Source organism: Amblyomma maculatum, chromosome 10, assembly GCF_055883805.1.
Source record: "Amblyomma maculatum isolate TAMU_Amacu chromosome 10, ASM5588380v1, whole genome shotgun sequence".
NCBI lineage: Eukaryota > Metazoa > Arthropoda > Arachnida > Ixodida > Ixodidae > Amblyomma > Amblyomma maculatum.
The window spans coordinates 21708106-21726925 of record NC_139353.1 but is presented as its reverse complement, the minus strand read 5'-3'; the positions used below and the strand labels follow the sequence as shown (position 1 = coordinate 21726925).

The window sequence follows — 18820 nt, the reverse complement described above, 5'->3', positions numbered from 1 at the left end:
TGCGAAGGTGTGACTGTCGTATTTCTTGCGCTTTTTATAAAAATATATAAAATATGTACGGTCCTGCGTAAGGTTTGAGTGGATGTCATTCACATGTTGCGAATTAGCAACACAGCATGGGCTTGCTTGGCAGTTGCTCTGAGAGAATTGGTCACGACAAAAAAAATCAGGCCCGGAAAATTTATCCCCGAGGCTTTGGCAGCAGAACAATATTCGTAAGTACTTGTAACTGTTCGTAAATATATAAAGGGTGTTCTTTTCTCGCGCTGCTCTGCCAAAGCCAGCAGGAATATATTTCTTTACACCCCCTACCCTTCTCTGGTATAGCAGCTACGTGGGTCGAATTTGAGTTCAAAAGGCTCCGGTCTCGAGCAACTAGAGGAAGCAACATAACTCCCAGCGCGTCCCTTGCACTGCGTGTGTATCGCACGCAGCTTCAACAGGCGCCCACTGTAGCAAGCAAACAGGCTAGCGGGTGGGATGCGCGCGGATGAAGCAAAACACGTGACTGAAGGCTTCAAAGGCGCAGTAGTTTCAGGCATCATCGCCAGGTGCACCAGTTCCAGGAAAAAATGTGGAAAAAGTTATGATGGCTCAACTCGGTTAAGCCTAGATATGCGTAGCGAAAGTATCAGACGTATTGCTCGCAAAGTCCGACTCGAACATTCTCGTCGCCGATGCACTGGCTAGAAACCGTATAGCGTGATCGACGATTCGGTCTTCTGGCGTCTTCCATTCTTCTTAATTGCCCCATTTGACCGACTTCTTATCCTCCCTGTTCTCTCTGCCCTTCTTCTTCTTCTTCACTTTTGTGGCTCGGAGCAACTAGTCGCCATGGTTACGACGCATGCGCAGTATATAGTGGCTAGCGACGCTTACCTGTAATGCACCGCTTACTAGCCCAGTGCAGCTTTCGCTGTAAAAGTGCTTTTGCGTTAAGTTAGCGCAAGAAACGATGCGATTTTAGTCAACTTAGGAATGCCACCTCTCATTGCAGTACAAAAGTGGATCATTAAAAATTTGATGCAATATCCCCTTAAATATACTTTGCTGGTCGTCAACTGACTATTTCGGGGCACATTTGTTCCAAAGAGTCGTCTCTGCAGATCGGGCCAAACTCCGTGCTCTCGCTGCCTTTCAAAAACCTGCACAGCTTCCTAGGTGGGCACTCATACGTTTGTCGGTATTAAAATGCGGCTATAACGCATTCAATGTAACGGACGTATACAGATTCATGAGAAGGATATTTATTATGTGTGCGAAAGTGGGCAGACACAATTCATTCTGTTCTCCCCATACTTGATGTTATGCCATGCTCCTTGTTTTTTGCGCTGGCCAATGCACTTAGTTTTACGCAAAGCTTTTGAGCCTGTCGCTGCTCTTGTCCTAAAATAAAGAAAAAAGACAGTCGCTTTGATACAAGGCAGACAGTTTTCAAGTGTGGCAGTAGCATAATTCATATACAAGACAGTCAAAATTGATCATTGCAATTTTTCTTAAGATTGGGCGCTGGGAGGTACGTGAAATTACCTCAGCAAAATAGTTACACCATCCAGGGTACACAAACAATGTCTTAATTATTATGGTCAGGCACGTGATAACCCAAAACAAATTAATTACTATTCACTGAATGTACTGGAGTTGGTATAAAGAAAATGATGTCTCAGTGAACTCTTACCCTACACAATCCGATTCATACAGTTCTGATAGCATGTGTGTGCTCCTAAACAGTTCCATTCCCAGCTTTCAACTGTTATGTGTGCCTCTGTGCGTTTATTGTGGGGACATATGGCTCAAAGTTAGTCCTAGCATGATGGGGATCACGACGTAAAGGATCGCTGAAGCTGATAAATACTTCTCATCCACTTTGCGCTATCGAAAACACACTATAAAAGAGTTTCACGGCGAATGCTATCGCCTTGAATGCGTAATTACAAAAAAAAACAAAAAAAAAACAGTGGAATCTGTGGGGCGAATATCTTGCATTGCACGGCTCCAGAAAAGCCGCAACAAACGAAAACCTCTGGAAAAGTACCCGCCTCTTTATTACCTTTGTAAACATTCACACAAGAAGCAGCTGCAGATAAGTTTGGCATCATTTAAATTAATTATTCGCCTGATGGTGGCAGTTACCAGCATCAGCTAGGTGAACAGGTGAGGTTGATGCACCTATCCACATTCGATTTTCAGAAATATTGACAAGTATGTTTCTATCTTATTGTGCGGTAATGCGGAACTAAACAAATTGGTGGAGGTTTATTATTTAAGCGAGTTTAACGAGTGATTGGTCGGTTTTTAGAGGATTTTGCGTGGTTTAACACTGGTTTTTAAATTCCATTCATCGAGTCTTTCTCAACAATGCGTTACATGACGACAGGTGACTTCAGGTTTAGTCATACTGCTGCATTGCCTATTTTGAAGGAACTAATTAGGCAATGCAAATAGTGTAATGAATTTCTACTAAATATAACGTTTCCAAAGATATAGGATCTGGTGTAGCATAAAGTTCGATTTTCATTAAAAAATAACTAACCAACAGCAATTAAGTGAGACATGCGATAAGTCATGTGCAATTATAATAGAGATAAGGTATCCAGCTATATATGAACTGCTGATGTAACCTAAAGTTCAGTTTTATTCCTAAGTAACTGAAAAATGTAGCTATGACGACGAGTACTTAGCAAAGGTGAACTATACTCGGCATAAGCTGTCCAACGTTATAACACCTGTGCATCTATAATACTCGACATAAACTGCAGAACCGTATAACAACTGTGTCGATAAACGGCATAACCCAAAATTTCACATTATTCGAAGTTGAAGTGAATGCCAAATGGACGCAATCCGCAGATACTCGAATTTTCATTGAGCACAGGTCTCGCTTGAAAGTTCGCACGATGAATCGATTGATGTGTCTGATTCTGCTTTAGCTTTAGTGTTTTCCTCCGGATAAAGCGGAAAGGTTAGCGCACTGGCTACCCTTACGTGGTAGAGGAGTGATCATTTCTTCAATCCATTCTCCCCGATCTGCCACCGTCTCTTCATCCTCCCTTCGCTACAAGTGCTGAAGTGAATTTCCCTCTCCTGGTTAAGCCATTTCCGAATTGGGGTTTCAAGCGAATGAGCAGGCATTTTTTATATTTGGGGTTTCAGTGCGAAGATGTCCTATAAACACTCCTCGTCGGGTATCCAATAAGACGATACCTAATTATGTTACAGTGGGTACGTGGAGATTGAACAGCAACAATGATGCGTAAGCAAACACTCTGGAAAGACAGCTGCTCACTATCGCTTAGAGTATTGCTGTCCTGTCGTGCTATGCACAATGCATTGAGTTTTATGGAGTTTGCACTACGACAGTCAGTGAACGGAGATAGCCTGGAACTAGCGAAAGCAGCAGACAATAAAGTGCGGAGATAAAGTCGCATGAGCGCATCTTGCGTAGGCCGCTTCCACGTTTCAAACATAGCGGACTGAGAAATACAATGCATCAGCGCCGCTTATTGCTTATCAGCACAGCATCGAAAATCTAAATATTATGTCGTACCCACTACCTGTCTACACACTCGCTGGAACATTCGCTGGAAACGGGCGATATAACGCCCGTTTCGGGTGGGTGGAGAGCATATGTCACCTCTTTAGGTAATCATCTGCCTATCCACTATCGAAGGCTAGCTAAACGCGCACATGAAGTGCATTCTTGCACCAACTCTTCCCCTCCTTTCGAATACGTTGTAGATAACGTATAATATTTAGAATACTCCATTTAACTAACAGGTGTTCATCCTTTTGTGCAAGCAAGCTTTGAAGAATAGTGCAGTCTGAAGCGAATGCCAAGATTGGCATTTTCTACAGCCGGTGGCGCCAGTGAGCCCCAGCTTGCAGGCGACTAAATCGAACGTACCGAACTCATGATAGTTCTTATACGCTGAGATGCTACTAGAGGCACTGCTGTACCTCCACACAAGTGGGCCATAGGCGTCTGGTGAATGCTAAAATTTTTTGCTTCATTTTTTTCTCGGTGCGATAAACAAACAGCGTATGAATTATCTCTTTAATATCCATGGTAATAGCGACATCCTAGCGAGACATTAGCTAGAGCAGGGGGGGGGGGGGGGGGGTAACATCACACAGGCGGCGACTGCAATAATTCGTCTCGCTCAGATTTATCGCCTTTGAAAGGGCGATCATGCACGTGTAGAACGAGACAAGACTATTCACCGCTTCTATACGCCACAACCGTACACGGTAAGGCAATGCTGTTAGCACATGGTTTCGCAAATCTAACTTTCAGACCAATCTCTTCATTCAAATCACGTGCGCTGTCTATCAGACGGCGTGGCAAGGGCTCCGTCTCCCGCGAAACTTGTTTCGTTAAATAAAAGCCGCCTCAGCTGATGATCGGGTGCACGCAGTGCTCTCCTCGACCACAAAGCAAAATGTTACAAATTGCAAGTCGTGCTATGGAGCACTTAATTCACATGTTGCAGCTATAGAATGATTGTTAGGTACTAGAAACTGCTTATTTAATTAACGCTCTAATATATTCCTTCTTCGAATTAGGCGGAAAGAAAAGTGAAAGAATGCACCAAATGGGTGCTTATGTGAGTCGTACTTTGCCGACTGTCCACAACTCCCATGAAGTCACGCCCATTAGGCGATAATACCAGAGTGACTATAGAAAAACCAATGAAATGGGAAGTCATGAGGGTTGATTTTCTAGCCTTTAAAACATTTGTTTATCATGTGAAGGCGTCGGCAGAGCTCGGGGATATCCTAAACCCAGCCCTACTCCTGTGCATCCTGCACAGCACCACTAAGCCCGCGATAAGCGTTATTTCGGATAACTTCGGAACTTTAGCAACTAAAAAGTGGCGAAAGCTGCTCAGTGAATCATGGCGGTGTGAGTAGCTCATGCTTATCCCGGTGATGTAATAGAAACGATTGTTTGAGTAAGAGCATTTCGTAATATAACGCGCACACCCACATTAGGAAAACTGAACCGTGAGTCTTTAACCATAATAAAGGCTTAGCGATTAGACCAGCTATAGGGGACTACGCTAAGCACAACAGAATAGTGTGTGGTCTCTACCAAGGAAGATAGAAGTTCCCGTAGTCAACAATATGCGAGGTAGTGGTGCCAAGAATGACCACCTGCAGGCGGCATGCAGTGTTCAAAGCCTGCTGTACCATTTATTGCTTTCACTTCGCTCTAACTAGTTTAAACGCAACGCCTATTGGTTACATTTTTGGTGAGTATTTGCGGCAAGAGCTTTAAATCCTATCCATATATTCGCAGCCGTGTATACCATTTTTAGGTATTCCAGGAAAATGAAATCTGCAATAACTGGAAATAAAAACGGGAAATTTTCAGGTTGCACACGCTGCCATTATACTGGTGCCCGATAGTAGGCCGGTAATTCTCTCTTTTTGTAATAGTGGATCTTATTAGAATAAACATATGTCTTAGTGAAAGAACAGCGCATATCCAGCCGGGTGGCTCAGAGAGGAAAACATCTATGTCCCAGACATTGAAATTGAAAATATCCGACTCCACTCAGTTCTTGCTGCTTTCTAACTGAAGGCATTCCCTCAAAATAATTTGGTGCCAAGTGTCGTACAGATTTCCAGGATCCAGCGTAGAACGAGAGCAAGCAGATGGCTACAGAGTACGAAAGAGAGAGAGAGAGAGTACGAAAGAGAGTTCGAAAGCCGAGCCAAAGTGTCGACAAGTGGACTTGTCTTCGTCTGGGCCAAGTCCTCTCGTCGCAACGTTGGCTCGGGTAGCGAACTGAGGTGCCCATCAACCCTCGTTCAGCGGTCTTTCGTACAGCATTTGAAGTAATTCAGTGCAGGTTTTTTTATTGCGGACGGCACCTTAGGCGATAATACGAATGATGTCACCTGTGTGCTCAATTGTATAAAAACGTTTGTTTTCTCGCATCTCTCTAGCCGTATATCATACAGATGCTTACAAATAAGCATTTAGAAAATGCAATGTACGTAGAGCGCTTTGAGGGATTTCAGAGACAATTTAAGACTCTCATTGATTGAGCAGAAGAATTTTAACTCACCACTGCACCTCTCCATGCAGTCTGTGCAATTCCTAAATCTATTATGATTTGGATCCACGCCACCGCACCCATATGGTTTGCAGCGTTCCGTTTCGTGGTCATAAGACCAGACAAGCGAAACAGAATTGCACTGATCTGATGGCGGAGGAAGGCTACAGACGAGGCGTAATGGAGCTCCCGCTGCAAAGAAAAGAGCAAAATTCACTTATTTCCTGTAGCGCTGTTCTTTCATTTTCTTTTCGCGAGAACCGTAGCGAGTGAAAGACATTACCAAAATGACATAGACGCAGCGGCGACAATGGCACCACGCGGCTGGTGCGCCTCCATTCTTTGCGCACATGCCTGACACTTGTTATTGACTTCTTCGTAATTACAGTGCAGAGAATTATTATCTGCCGCTGCAGAATCATGTCAGTAGTGCTAATCTTTTTTTGCTCACGAGTGTACGCCAATCTAGAGGCTTTCACACGTTTTTTGCTCATTACGACCATTGTATCATTCCCTAGTGCTAACATTAATGTTTGTTCAACATAGAGAAAATTGATCATATCTGTTCTCCAAGCGCAGCATTGGTGCTGGAATGAGAGTAAAAACGACACTTGGTGGAATCGCTCTGTTTCTGGTCACCATCGTTTCAGCTCGCAATATTTGACAAGTACTGTGCATATCCTTGGTGCAATATGCAGTAGGCTAACCATATAAATGACCTCCTTTATGTTTTTAATCCCTTTAAGCACGCTAGAGATAAGGACTCAGTCAGTCTGTAGCATTTCAGATCAATGAATATTTCTGTAATTGTCTTGGTACCAGGCATTAGCACAGGAGTTCATGTTGAATAAGGTCGAGTTTTTACTTGACTAACATTGGACTGAATAAAATCAATTTTGTATTATTTCAGGTGCTTAACCGAATACACACTAATGCAAGCACACTGATACGCTCACCATCACCGACCAAGAATATTGTTCGATCTTCTTCATGTCATCGCTCTTATTGGCTATGCTGCTTCGATAGGTCACAACCACGCGTCTGCATACGTGTAATTCATGCACTGTCCGGCGTGCGGCACCAACGGGCGTGTCTCCACGATTGCCTGTCAAGTTCGCAATCCAAAAGAGAGTGTGAGAGACTCTATGGGCTGAACAAAGACTGATCATGACCTCTTGCAGGGCTTTTACAGATTAAAAAGACTACCGGAGCGGATTAAAACCACAATAGCCAAGTTGAGTAGACGACCACCTTAACTACTGAGCAACCGAGGCAGGTGATTCCGCTTGTTTAACCCGCTTTAATTAAGTTAATAATTAATTCATAACTCTTTATTCACAAGAACAGCCAGAAACCCAAATACGAAGTGGACGTGCTAGGTGAGCGCGAGGGCGCCGAACTCCGAGATGTAGTCTAGCAGGGCAGTAATCTTGCGATTAGCGTCGGAGGTTAAAACACGCGCCATTTAACGTGGCGGCTTCCAGATGCCGCCTCAAATCATGTGGTCTCCGCGATCAAATGCTCCGTTGCACTGGAGCTGATCTCGGAGGAAAACGTTAAACCTTCGTCATTCCACGCGGCGGCTCACTGATGGTGGCGCATGCACAAACTGTAGCTTCCTGTGCCTTCGCACTATATAATAGATTTAGCAGAGATAACTCCTACCACTTGTTAGTTAGAAAATGCGTGTTTTACATAATATTGTTAAAATGATATTGCAGGCTCTAGTGGTGTTCAGAAGCAAATTATCCACCTGCGAATTCCATCTTGACCACAAGGCAAATGTTGCCTTTTTTGCTTATGCCTTGCAACTTAAAATGACTAAACTTATTGCGAAGCTTGTCACTGTGGTATGAGAACAAGTCACAGAGCTACACTTTCGAAATATAATTTGATTGACTTCATCTGAAACTTGTACGTGTACTAGTTCACAATTATACACTCAAGTTGCTTTGGTGCTGATTAGACAGACGCTACTTGATGACCAAATCACCTTCCCTTTGTCATTGGCATTGTCCTTTGTCATAAAAACGTCATTGACGATCTCTACCTAGAGATGGCTAACATATGCAATTAAGTCCAAGGGCGCTCTTGAGCTACTCGGCTGGTCCCACAATTATTGTGCAGATACGTCCAAAACTTTTTTGGCATTTTTTGGAGATAATGGTGTGATTAGTTTCGCTGCTTGAAATGCTTGAACGCAGTTGACACAGGCAGTATTGAGGTGTTTAATGAAAATTCACTACAATTTTATGCAAATTTAGTCTCAGTGGGAATTGCACTTAAATTGAGAGCCATAAGGTCAATGCCTATGGGGCGTTCTTCTGAATCTTCTCCCTTACTACCACTTAGAAATGTAAGAACCAGCAACCATTGCCGCGGGTTTTTAAATAATAAGGATTGGACTTCTTATGAAAACTAATAGTTCATGCAAAGTAGTAACCCTTTAGTAGATTTCTAATATTAATGGTATGGTGAAAAATCATACAGTAAGCAAGTTTTCTGGATGATTCAATAAATTGTTTCAGTTAATTTTCTATCGTCGCAACAGAGTCAGGAGATGTTCATAATTTTTGAAGCTTGATGGGCGGCTTGCAATAAATGAATACTGGGGGACATGATCTCAGTGCTGCCGAGCTGGTATCGGGAGCACAGTAGTCACAACGATTTTCAGAGTTGACAGGAAACACGAATCGGCATAAAGTTCACTGCAGATGGTGGGTTATTCCGCAGAGTCACCATACGGCTCCTGAAAAAACTTGTTTTCTTAAACACAACATGGCGGTTTAGTGGGATGGTGGCTGGCTATCAGAGAGTAGTTTTTGATTGGAAAACGACACTATCTTGTAAAGGAGTCCTCAATTTTTTTTATAGGCGTGGCACACCTTTAAAATAAATTAAAATAAAAAATTTAAAACCTTTAAAAGTGTTAAATAAAAATGTTTAGAAAATAATTCTCAGCGAATAATTTTCGAAGGCTTTTTGTAGACTCACAGTTGTCCATAATCGATATTTATATCGACGGCTTTTCACTAAGGTTGAAAGTGAAACGGACGCCTTCAAAAAATCACGTTTCCATTTGTTGTTTTTTGCCCTTTTGTGGCGATCCCTAGAACGTTGCATGAAGTAATAGAGCGCGTGAGGGGTTAGCTTAGTTGTTTATGCTAATTGGCAATCTATTTGTGATTTTCAATTTTTGACTCTCGCAGATAATGATTGAATATGTCGTGATGCGGAAAGTATGTGACGAATACACGTTCCGAAGCCAATTACGTCCAAGATAAAAGATTTAGGCCTGGGCAAACAGGAGAGCAACTTTCGAGTGTGATCTTGTGTCATCTGCATCGCGTGAGAGCCTAATATTTAGCTGAGATGTTCACCAGCTCTCTATATCTGGCAACTTTGTAGTATAAGTGCAGTTTGTAACAACTACTGCACTACCGTTTACAATAACATGATTATCGAGATATAAATCACCATCTTGTTACCGGTAACTGTCAGGCCGAAGTGTCCATAAATGCAACAGTAACATCAACAACGCTTCTAAGCACGTACATACATTATCATTGGTAAAATATCTTCTGAAAACTACAAATACAAAACTGCACAAAATTATTTTCTTATGAATGGAGATATAAGGACGTACAAATTATGCAGCAAAGCATATGCAACCTTTAAGGTTTTTTTACCGTTCCGATGATCTGACAGTACTTGCCACAGACCTAGAACCAGTGCTCAATGCTCTAAAATCAGTCTGTCCGTCTTTTGATGAAAATAGATCGGTGTGAATTTTGTGGAAAACTCGTCCACGCATGGAATAAGCCTCATTAAAGTTTAGGCGTTGTCTTTAACGTCTTAGGGAAGCTGGCACACCCACTAGGGTAGAAGCCAGGTATTATGCATGAAGAAGCGCCTTCGGTCTGAAATCGGAGCAGCACTCATTATTCATTAACCAGATTTCGTGGAAGATCAGCAAGTTCTCATTCGTTACCAAGTTATCCTACGCCGCTTGAGAGGTGAGAGGCTGCGGTGGCTGTGTCTGATTAGCCAGTGATTAGAATTCTTCGAATGGAAAAGAAATATTATGACAAAGCTTGCTGCTCCTTGCTACGATTCTTCATGTTTAACTAATAGACCGAGATTCAGCTTTTAGGCCACAGCCCGAAAATATAATTTGTAACAACAGAAGATGGCATTACAGGCTGTATAACGCGGCGTCCCGATGTACAAAATCTGCTAACACGTTACCTTCCTTTAGAGTCATTTCATTTTCACCATATTGTAGCGTTGGATATAAAATTTTTGCATGCCTTCAATATTACCATGTTTTAGATAGATTTCTGCATCGGACGTACCTGACCGGTGAAGGATACATTCCTTTAGCAAAACAAAAGCGAATGGCACCAAATATTTTCATAAATAGAAACTCACGTAAGCAGACCTTCTGACACCTCTTCTCAGACCTAAACCTATTATTGTTTCCTTTGCATCCGCTGTATGTAAATCCTTTGCACTTCTTGTCTCTAGGATCGTAAAACCACCGTTGATTATGTTGGCGACACGACCCAGTCGACTTGAGCTGCAAACATCTGGCAGGGGTACGGTAGCTTGTAGCTGAAAAGACAAATTGTGACAATTAAATCAATGTTATTTACGAAAACACTGGAGTTACAATTTAGGTGCACTGCAGTTCTGAGAATTGTGATGCACTTAAGCATTCGGTTTTAATGCGAGAACAGTCCACACGTGCTCTCTTGCCTCACATGAGCAATTTGAATTTGTTTTAACATAATGAGTGAAAAGGGTGGCATCTAGTCGGAAACTATCTTTGGTCATTCAACGTTGTCGAAGAAAAGGTAACAAGCACAGGTACAAAACGAACAGCGGGAATGCATGGCTGGAATTACTAGCTAGCAACTCCTTATTTAGAACACCAACATGGACTTACGAAATTATGGATTTCGTATTTTCAAGGGACATGCATTCACATAAAAGGGAACACCCTGAGTAGAAGGCGGGAAAATGCACAAGACAATGACTCGGACAAACCATGTCTTCTAGGTGTGTGGATTGTTAGAGCATGCACTGATCTGGTCCTCAGCAGGTTGATTTAATCGTTTACTAGTGTTACAGTCTGAGTGCTAACCTCGATGTGTTAAGGAGGTGTATTCTGTTGCACTTCCTTATTTAGGATATGGAAAGTTGCCTGGATGTTTCACGTTCTTGCACAGATATTCCGGCCAAACATATGCCGTTTTATGCTGAGTGTGCTTCGTGAGAGCGTAGCGCAATCGTATCAATGACGTTGTGCTCAGAATTCTCAAACTGTGACGCTTGTGTAATGCTGCCGCATTGAATTTTTGCTTCAAGTGTACAGTTCAGCTAACCAGCTTTATTTGTGTACATCTTCATATAGCGTTACAAATAGCTGGTATAGTATAGAGAGTCGAAATATATAGGAGTACACTGTCTTTCACACTGTCCAGATTTGAGACTTCGGCCTCTGGTGGGAAATCTTGCAGCTTTTTTTTACAGCAATTGCAATAAAAATATTTGTGGTATTTGAACACCTTTGTCATATTGTTACACACAATATGGATGGTTAAGATGAGGAACTCGGGGTAGGAGGACGAAGCGGGTGTGAGTTGAGGTGCCGTCTGGCTCGCGTGCGCCGTTCTTTGGTCTCGGTAATGTAGCATTACGTGGTGACGTCAAGAGAGCTACTATTGGTCTTCCAGCCTTCTGATCCCTTATATTAAGGACGCCATAGGTATGCCTCAATTTACGATCATACAAAGAGGAGAATCATATAGCAGCAAGGATTTTCTTTCCACTTGTACGCAAACCTAACAAGAGGGATCAATGTTGAAGGCGGTCATCAGCCCGATCCACCGGAAGTGGTAGTTCTATGAACTCCGATAGAAAATTTGAATCCCGGAAAGCAAGTTTTTCAATTGTTGATGACGGCGTTCATCTACAGCTTTTGTAACCTGCTACAGGGTAGCATATCAGGCGCTCATCTACGTGCCTCAACATGCAGTAAAAGTCTAAATGGGCAGAATATAGTTTAATTTTGCAGTGACCTTCTCGTTTGAAATTTTGTAAAAGCATCCTTGGTATATACGTCACATATTGTCGTATTATTAGAAATTTGCGAATTGTATTCAATCTTCAGTTGGAAAGGTTCAGGTCAAAAATCCAAGAGTTTTGGAAATACATTTCGCACGGGTTTAAAAACTGAACGACTGCAAAAGACTAAATGGTTTCTTCTACCGATTTTAGGGAAGCACCTGGGGCTCTTAGATGCCTGCCTACGATTGTTGCTGGTGAACCTGCCCGCGTAAGATTAAGGAGGTCTTCTCAACATCCAGGTTGAAATATATCTGGCATAGAAGCACCGAAGCGTGCATTTAGAGAACCTACCGAGTCTACATGACATGTTTCCAGACCTTCCACAACCCCACAGGAACATGTTTTTCGCTACATCATTTTGATGCTGAAAAATGAATGTAATCAGAGTTGTTTCGAATCATTGAGGTTTTTTCCTACTTTCTCGTACTAATTTAGGCTTTCCCCCTATGTGTGGGTCATTGTATGCAACTACTCAAACGCTCCTTTTAGTCTCATCTTGAAATCTAAAGAAAGCTTCTTTTAGGTTCCGTACTCAGAATATGAGTGAGCAGGAAATTTCAATAAAATTGCTTCAATGTCGTGCTTATGCTGCCTCTGTCTTACCCAGTTTCTTTTCACGTCCTTATTTTCTGCCACGTTGGTGACGTTATACGAAATGCATTTCTATCACTTCGAATGCGGTAGTAGGCCACTCTTTCTCTCCGAAAGCTCGCTTCTTTCGCGGGGAGAAGTGACGGCCTTCTCAAATTTATTAGAGCGAAGTGAGACGTTACAATACAGCGAGGTTAGACCTGGATTGATTCCTCGATTGCATAATTTGCACAGTATATTATAGAGTTGTGAAAACAGAATTGTCTTCATCACCGCTGCTCGTTCTTTCCTTTATTATAGCAGGTTTATAATTCAAAGTTAATGATGTGACTGTTCAGTAATATCGAGTATAATCTTTAGTGTATTAAAATTTTCATCCGAGGGCACCAAGCGGACTTAGAAATTGCAATTTTTATATTTCTGGCTGTGATACTGCAATAAGTTGTTGGCTCGAGTTTTTTTTTTTTTTCATTACCTAAGAAAAGTAAAGATTCAGCAGCATTGTTTGCTTTAAAAAAACAGAGAGCAACAAGTATGAGCTTTGTCAGGTTATATTACAGCGAATAAAGTATTGCGATTAGGACCCCCCCCCCCCCCCCCCCCCCCTTAAAAAAAAAGGATGAATGTACATGTCAGGTTTATGCGGTACAAATTTACACAGTCAATAAGACAAGACCACATCCTAATAAATAGGCTCTTTTAGCCGTATGGTAATGGTCTGTACTACTAAGTAGAATGCTCAATTTTTTAGGTTTACTGAATCTATCGAGTCTTAAGCTCATTCCTTGTATTGATGGTTTTCTTTTGGTGCAATGGTGCAATAATTAAGCGGGTTCGAGGTTGATCGGAATTTTAGCTAGCTCCGCGTCTGTTATGCGTTGCTTTCCTTCGCCACGTGTGCGCGAGGTATGGCACTGTGGCATCACACCTGGTAAAAGCTGTTTATAGCAACATGCTGGCCCAGTGTGCTATTATACGTATCTTCTCTTTCTTCGCTCCTGCGTTATCTATTTCTGATGTTCAAGTGTTAATGGTATGAAAGGGAGAAGCACTTTACAAGTTTATTTGCGTTGAATAATCCGCCTTAGACACATGCCTTCTGCGCGGCTGAAACGCTTCTCCTATGACATCAGAATGAATGGTTGCCATGGTATCCCAGCAGATTTTCTGAGGTCGTGCATCCACTAGCCGACTTCTACCCACAGCCAATTACCTCCCCACTGAGCGTGTCCCATATCTTGAGACCGTCGGCTATGCGCGGTTCTTGTTACATTCGCTCGGAGCTATAAACTGCGAATATCACCGATGCACACTTTATGTAAAATGAAGGAACTTTTGTTTCTCTTTCTACGTTATCTCTGTTCCAGAGTAGATAAATCGCAATAATGTAGCGTTAGTCTTTTGTTTTAACACCCACACAATATTGTGCCAATATACTATTCATTCTTTCCTGCAACTATTTTTCCCTCAAGCACAATATTAACGATATTGCGTTAAATTTTCCTTTCGAAAAAAAAAAAAAAAAAAGCAGGCGTCGGTCGAATAATCGTGTTCATTGGTTCAAAGGGCGTGGGATGTCACATTAGTTTTTCAATTGTTGTCACCACGCCAAGGGTACTGTCCGACAGAAGAGCGAAAAGGGCAGAGTCAACCACTACAATTATTGTTTGTGTATAAAAAGGCTCGCCGGACGCTAGTACTCAGTAAAACAGGCAAGCGTATTAGTGGCGGGGAGGAAGGAGGAGGGGGGGGGGGGGGATACCTATATCTTAAAAAGAGCCGCTACACAATCAGAAAACGCTGGCATTCAGTTTTGTCGATTTGCATGGTCTCTTTACTTTCGAACATGACTGTACCCTGTGAATACTAAAGGGGCGAAATAAATTAAGTGTGGCATAAAAAATAGTATAATTATCGGAAAGAAGGCATGAACTTCGATCCCTTATGTAATGAAATAAACTCGCCCCTTCTACACCATATTACATATGCACAGTATCCAGAAAACGAGACAATTAGGTTTACAACGCAAAATATGATATCACGAGTAATATACGAGGAGGCTTGCATTGCGTCGTGCCCCACGACTGCTGCGTTATGGCCAGGAAGGGGAACGAAGTGTGATCGAGTAAAGTAAAAGGCTCTAGGGACGGCAGTAAATTATAAAACGAACCATCAAATGGTTTCACGTAAACCTAACCTTGGTTTGAGCCTGTTGGTCATAATGCATATTAATAAGATAATGTTAACAATAGTATTGGTAGTTCAACGCTAGTCTTGTTGTCTAGTATTCATCCTTGTCTGTTCGCACTGCTTCTTATTCCTATGGTTTCACACACAGGGATCTACCGCACGCTGTTGGATTGATTGCGGTAACAATGCGTTCTCAATCATTGCGTTTTGCACCTGCTCTGAGGCTGGAGTATAAAGCAGTTGCTTCGGGCATGACAGAAAAAGCTTTGTTCTTTGTGCCGGTGGTTGCAGGAATTCCACTGTGGAACGAAATGCTATTCCGGTGAATTTCTTTTTCTGTCGCCCTGATAAGCCCTGCACTCCTGTTATCCATTTGGTGAAGAAACATTCTCAAAGCTGCTCGGCTCAGAATAGAGTTGACTGCAGTTGATAGGCACACTCGCGCGATGAATATCAGTTTAGTAATACCGATCGAGATTTAAGTATACAACTGCAAATTGGAGGTGCGCACCTGCTGGGTTCAGTTCAGTTCAGGCGTTCAGTCGTGTCCGACTCTTCGTGACCCTATGGACCATGTCACGCCACGCTTTCCGGTCTCTCACTATCTTCTTAACATCACATAGCTTCATCTGCAGTGCCTCGAGAATGCCATCTAACCATCGCGTTCGCTGCCTACCCCTTCTCCGGCGACCCTCAACCTTTCCCAACATCAAATCTTTCTCCAGCGACTCCTCTCTTCTCATCAGATGACCAAAGTAGCTGAGCTTTAACTTTAGAATTTGACCCTCCAATGAGCAGTCAGGGTTTATGGTCGACAATATCGACTTATTTGATCTTCTGGCAGTCCAAGGAACTCTTAAGAGTCTTCGCCAGCACCACAATTCAAACGCGTCAATTCTTCGGCGGTCAGCCTTTTTCACAGTCCAACTCTCGCATCCATACATCACAACTGGAAAGACCATAGCACGGGTTATACGGATCTTGGTTGGCAGACTAATGTCTCTGCTCTTTACTAGGCGGTCAAGGCTAACCATTGCTCTCTTTCCCAGAAGCAGGCGGGTAGAAAGGAATATTTCCAAACTATTATTAGGGTAGTAGGAAAGGTACGTGAAAAAGGTTAGGAAAGAAGACAACGTCGCTGTTTTGGGAACAAGCTTGACTTGAGGATATTCTAAATAAAAATTCGGGAAAACCAGCGTTAGCCGGTGTATGCAGTGCACACGTTTAAGCGATGACCGCTAATTTTAGGCGAGAGCATTCCAACAGGAAATAAAGGCATTGACCTCAACAGGATATAAAGGTATTGACATTTACCGGCCAACGGCACGTGAGCTAGTCCCCGAATCTTTCGATATCTGAAGCTTACCGTGAACAAAGACCACAAAACTTGATACAAGAAGAAAACATTGGGAATAAAACTTCATGATGAGATGCGTGCTTGAAGACAAGCTTGTAGTGTTATTTGCTACAGTGGCCGGAAAATGAATGCTCTCTAGAGTGCTTATATATGCGCACGTCTTGCGGTTGCTTTATTTCTATGACGAGTTTTATAAAGGGATTTCCTCGTTTGAAAAACACAATTGTTGCCATCTTGACACGACTGGAGTTACACAACGAAGCAGGTTTCTATTCTTTATTAAGGAGTACGTCGACGAAGCTTTGGTTATATATGTCTCGCCTGCTTTTTACTACGCACGTGAAAGCGCCAAGAGGAAAATCCTATTCGATTATACTGCTGGAGTGTTTCGCATAACAGCCCTGATCACTGACATTTTAATCCTGCTCGAAACAATGGACAATAGTGGACCTGCATTTATTTTGTCTGAAACAATCTCCTTTGGCCCATTTTTTAAGGCCTGACATTTTAACACTTTCTAGCACCCAACCTTGAATTTTTATTACCTAGCTTATTGTTCTTATACAAGGAAGGCTTCTCAGAACATTACCTTGAAAAGCAGGTCATTGTCCCGACAAGCGCATAGTAAATTAAGTCCTCTTTGTTTTCTTCCTGAGGAATGAGAATGGATTAGGCGAAAGGCGTGTTGTAGACACTAAGATGATGGTCAAGAAAGGAGACACGAAGAAGCATAGTGACCAAATTTAACAATAAACGTATATGATGGCCAAGAGACCAGTATACATGAAGATAAAAAAATCGCTTTCAACCATTAAAATTGAACTGCACTTGTGCTCAGCTGCAAAAGCTGGCGCACTACATACCGTTCGAGCTCGCCGCTCAATCTTCGCTCTTATTCATACAGGCCTGTTCGCTGCCTCAAGTGTAGCTTAACCAAGAACCAGCTTTTAGAATAAAATGCGCTCTGAAATTGAGAGGGCAAATTTTTCAGAACTTAGCGGGGCGCTGAGAGAGAGTGTGGTCGTCCGCGCTCACCTTTGGCTCTTTTAGATATTTCTATAGGCTTCTGCCCGCACGCGTCGCCTTATAGCGACGATGTGGCGAGAAGGCAGCGACCATGCGTTGAGACGTGGGAGATAATGCCGTCCCATCTATTCCAGAACCCCCTTCGGTTGTTTCTTTAGATTTCCGCGGCGCGCGCCACAATTACGCCATGTGCCTCACAAGCCCCGCCTTAAGCAGATCGCTGAGCTTAATCAGCCAAACTGAAAACAGAAAGAAGGTCAATGTATGTCGTTTACGGACGAAATGTTCGAAAACAGAGTCTTTGAGCGCTGCCATTTCAAGGCAAGTGATACCTTCCTGCAAGTCCCAATTCTTGCCGTCTGGCTGACATAACAGCCCACGAAGTTAAGATTAGTGCAGTATTTCTAGATGACCTAACACTTTGCAGCAGTTGAGCACAAGCACAAACATTTTCATTGAGAGGCAGTGGAAACGTTTACGCTCACTGATGCCGCATTTCGCAGCTTCGCGTTACAATTTATGCCTATCTTGATAATCTCGGGAGTCGAGCAGGTTAGTCCAGTCGACGAAAAGCTTCTTGTCCCTGTTGACCTCAGCGCACTCAGCACCACATGTCGTGCTGAACGTGTCGCCGATGGTTCTGGCGGTCCCACCGCACTTCATGTTCATCAGTAGATACTCTCATCCGCCTATCGCGACTGAAGCATGTATACATGCCTACCTTATACCTTCCAATATATCTAGAGAGTTAACTCTACTCTTCTACTCAATACAAAAGTCTAAGTGTGGTTCCGACCGTCGCAGCGTTCTTAAGCTATAGACCTTCAGAGTAAAACTATAGCTTAGCCTGCCTAGAAATATGTACTGTGCTAAGCCGGTGTACGACCATATGATTATTTACCTTTTTACTAATTACGCGTCGCAAATAATTACAGTTCATTGTTTCATTGTGAATGAAATTTGAACTTTACGCTACAATGTCGAATCATATATCGTTTAAAGTGCCTCGACGAGGAGAATCGAAAATCAAAAGCTAAGCCGAGTAAAAACCAAGTAAAATCGAGCTAAGGTCGTATACTTAGGTCCAACCACGGTTGAACAGGTGCAATTATTTTTTTTTTTTTACTCGTCGATGACACTTTTAGCTATTTTGAAGGTCGTGGACATGGTCGACACCTCGTCTGCCGTCAATCCTAACTAGGTGTTCTCGCCAGTTTGGTAACAGATGCATTCTAGCTTGTGTGATCTGATTTATTTAAGTGCTACGGGACGCGACTTTGCGGATCGGACAAATTAAGGAAAATGAGGGGCTTGTTAGGATACAAAGTGAAAGAAGCCGACAAGCGACGCCAAGGAAGCCATAGCAGAGCGTGCCGCTGTATTTTAGGTTTCAACTGTCGACATGAATTAGCATTGCAATCATTTTATTAATGAAATATAATAAATAAATGCAAAGTAAAAG

General features: G+C 42.6%; 1 protein-coding gene across 1 annotated transcript; it reads right to left on the bottom strand.

Annotated features, from left to right (window-relative positions):
* Positions 1 to 1231: 1231 nt before the first annotated feature.
* On the bottom strand, positions 1232 to 16491 carry LOC146175810 (amblin-like). The gene is made up of 4 exons (XM_084580874.1): positions 16342 to 16491; positions 10494 to 10676; positions 6075 to 6254; positions 1232 to 1386 (listed from the first exon to the last, which is right to left on the bottom strand). Exons 1-4 carry the CDS (start codon positions 16397 to 16399, stop codon positions 1280 to 1282), a joined length of 528 nt encoding a protein of 175 aa, XP_084437000.1. The 5' UTR covers positions 16400 to 16491; the 3' UTR covers positions 1232 to 1279.
* Between the last annotated feature and the right edge of the window lie 2329 nt (positions 16492 to 18820).

Excerpts from the sequence above, each read along its gene's own strand:
- LOC146175810 (XM_084580874.1), bottom strand. The coding sequence starts at position 16,399 with ATGAAGTTTTATTCCCAATGTTTTCTTCTTGTATCAAGTTTTGTGGTC. Across the intron at positions 10,677-16,341 it reads TTTTGTGGTCTTTGTTCACG|CTACAAGCTACCGTACCCCT; the intron begins GTAAGCTTCAGA and ends TTGTCTTTTCAG. Across the intron at positions 1,387-6,074 it reads CTGCATGGAGAGGTGCAGTG|GACAAGAGCAGCGACAGGCT; the intron begins GTGAGTTAAAAT and ends TCTTTATTTTAG.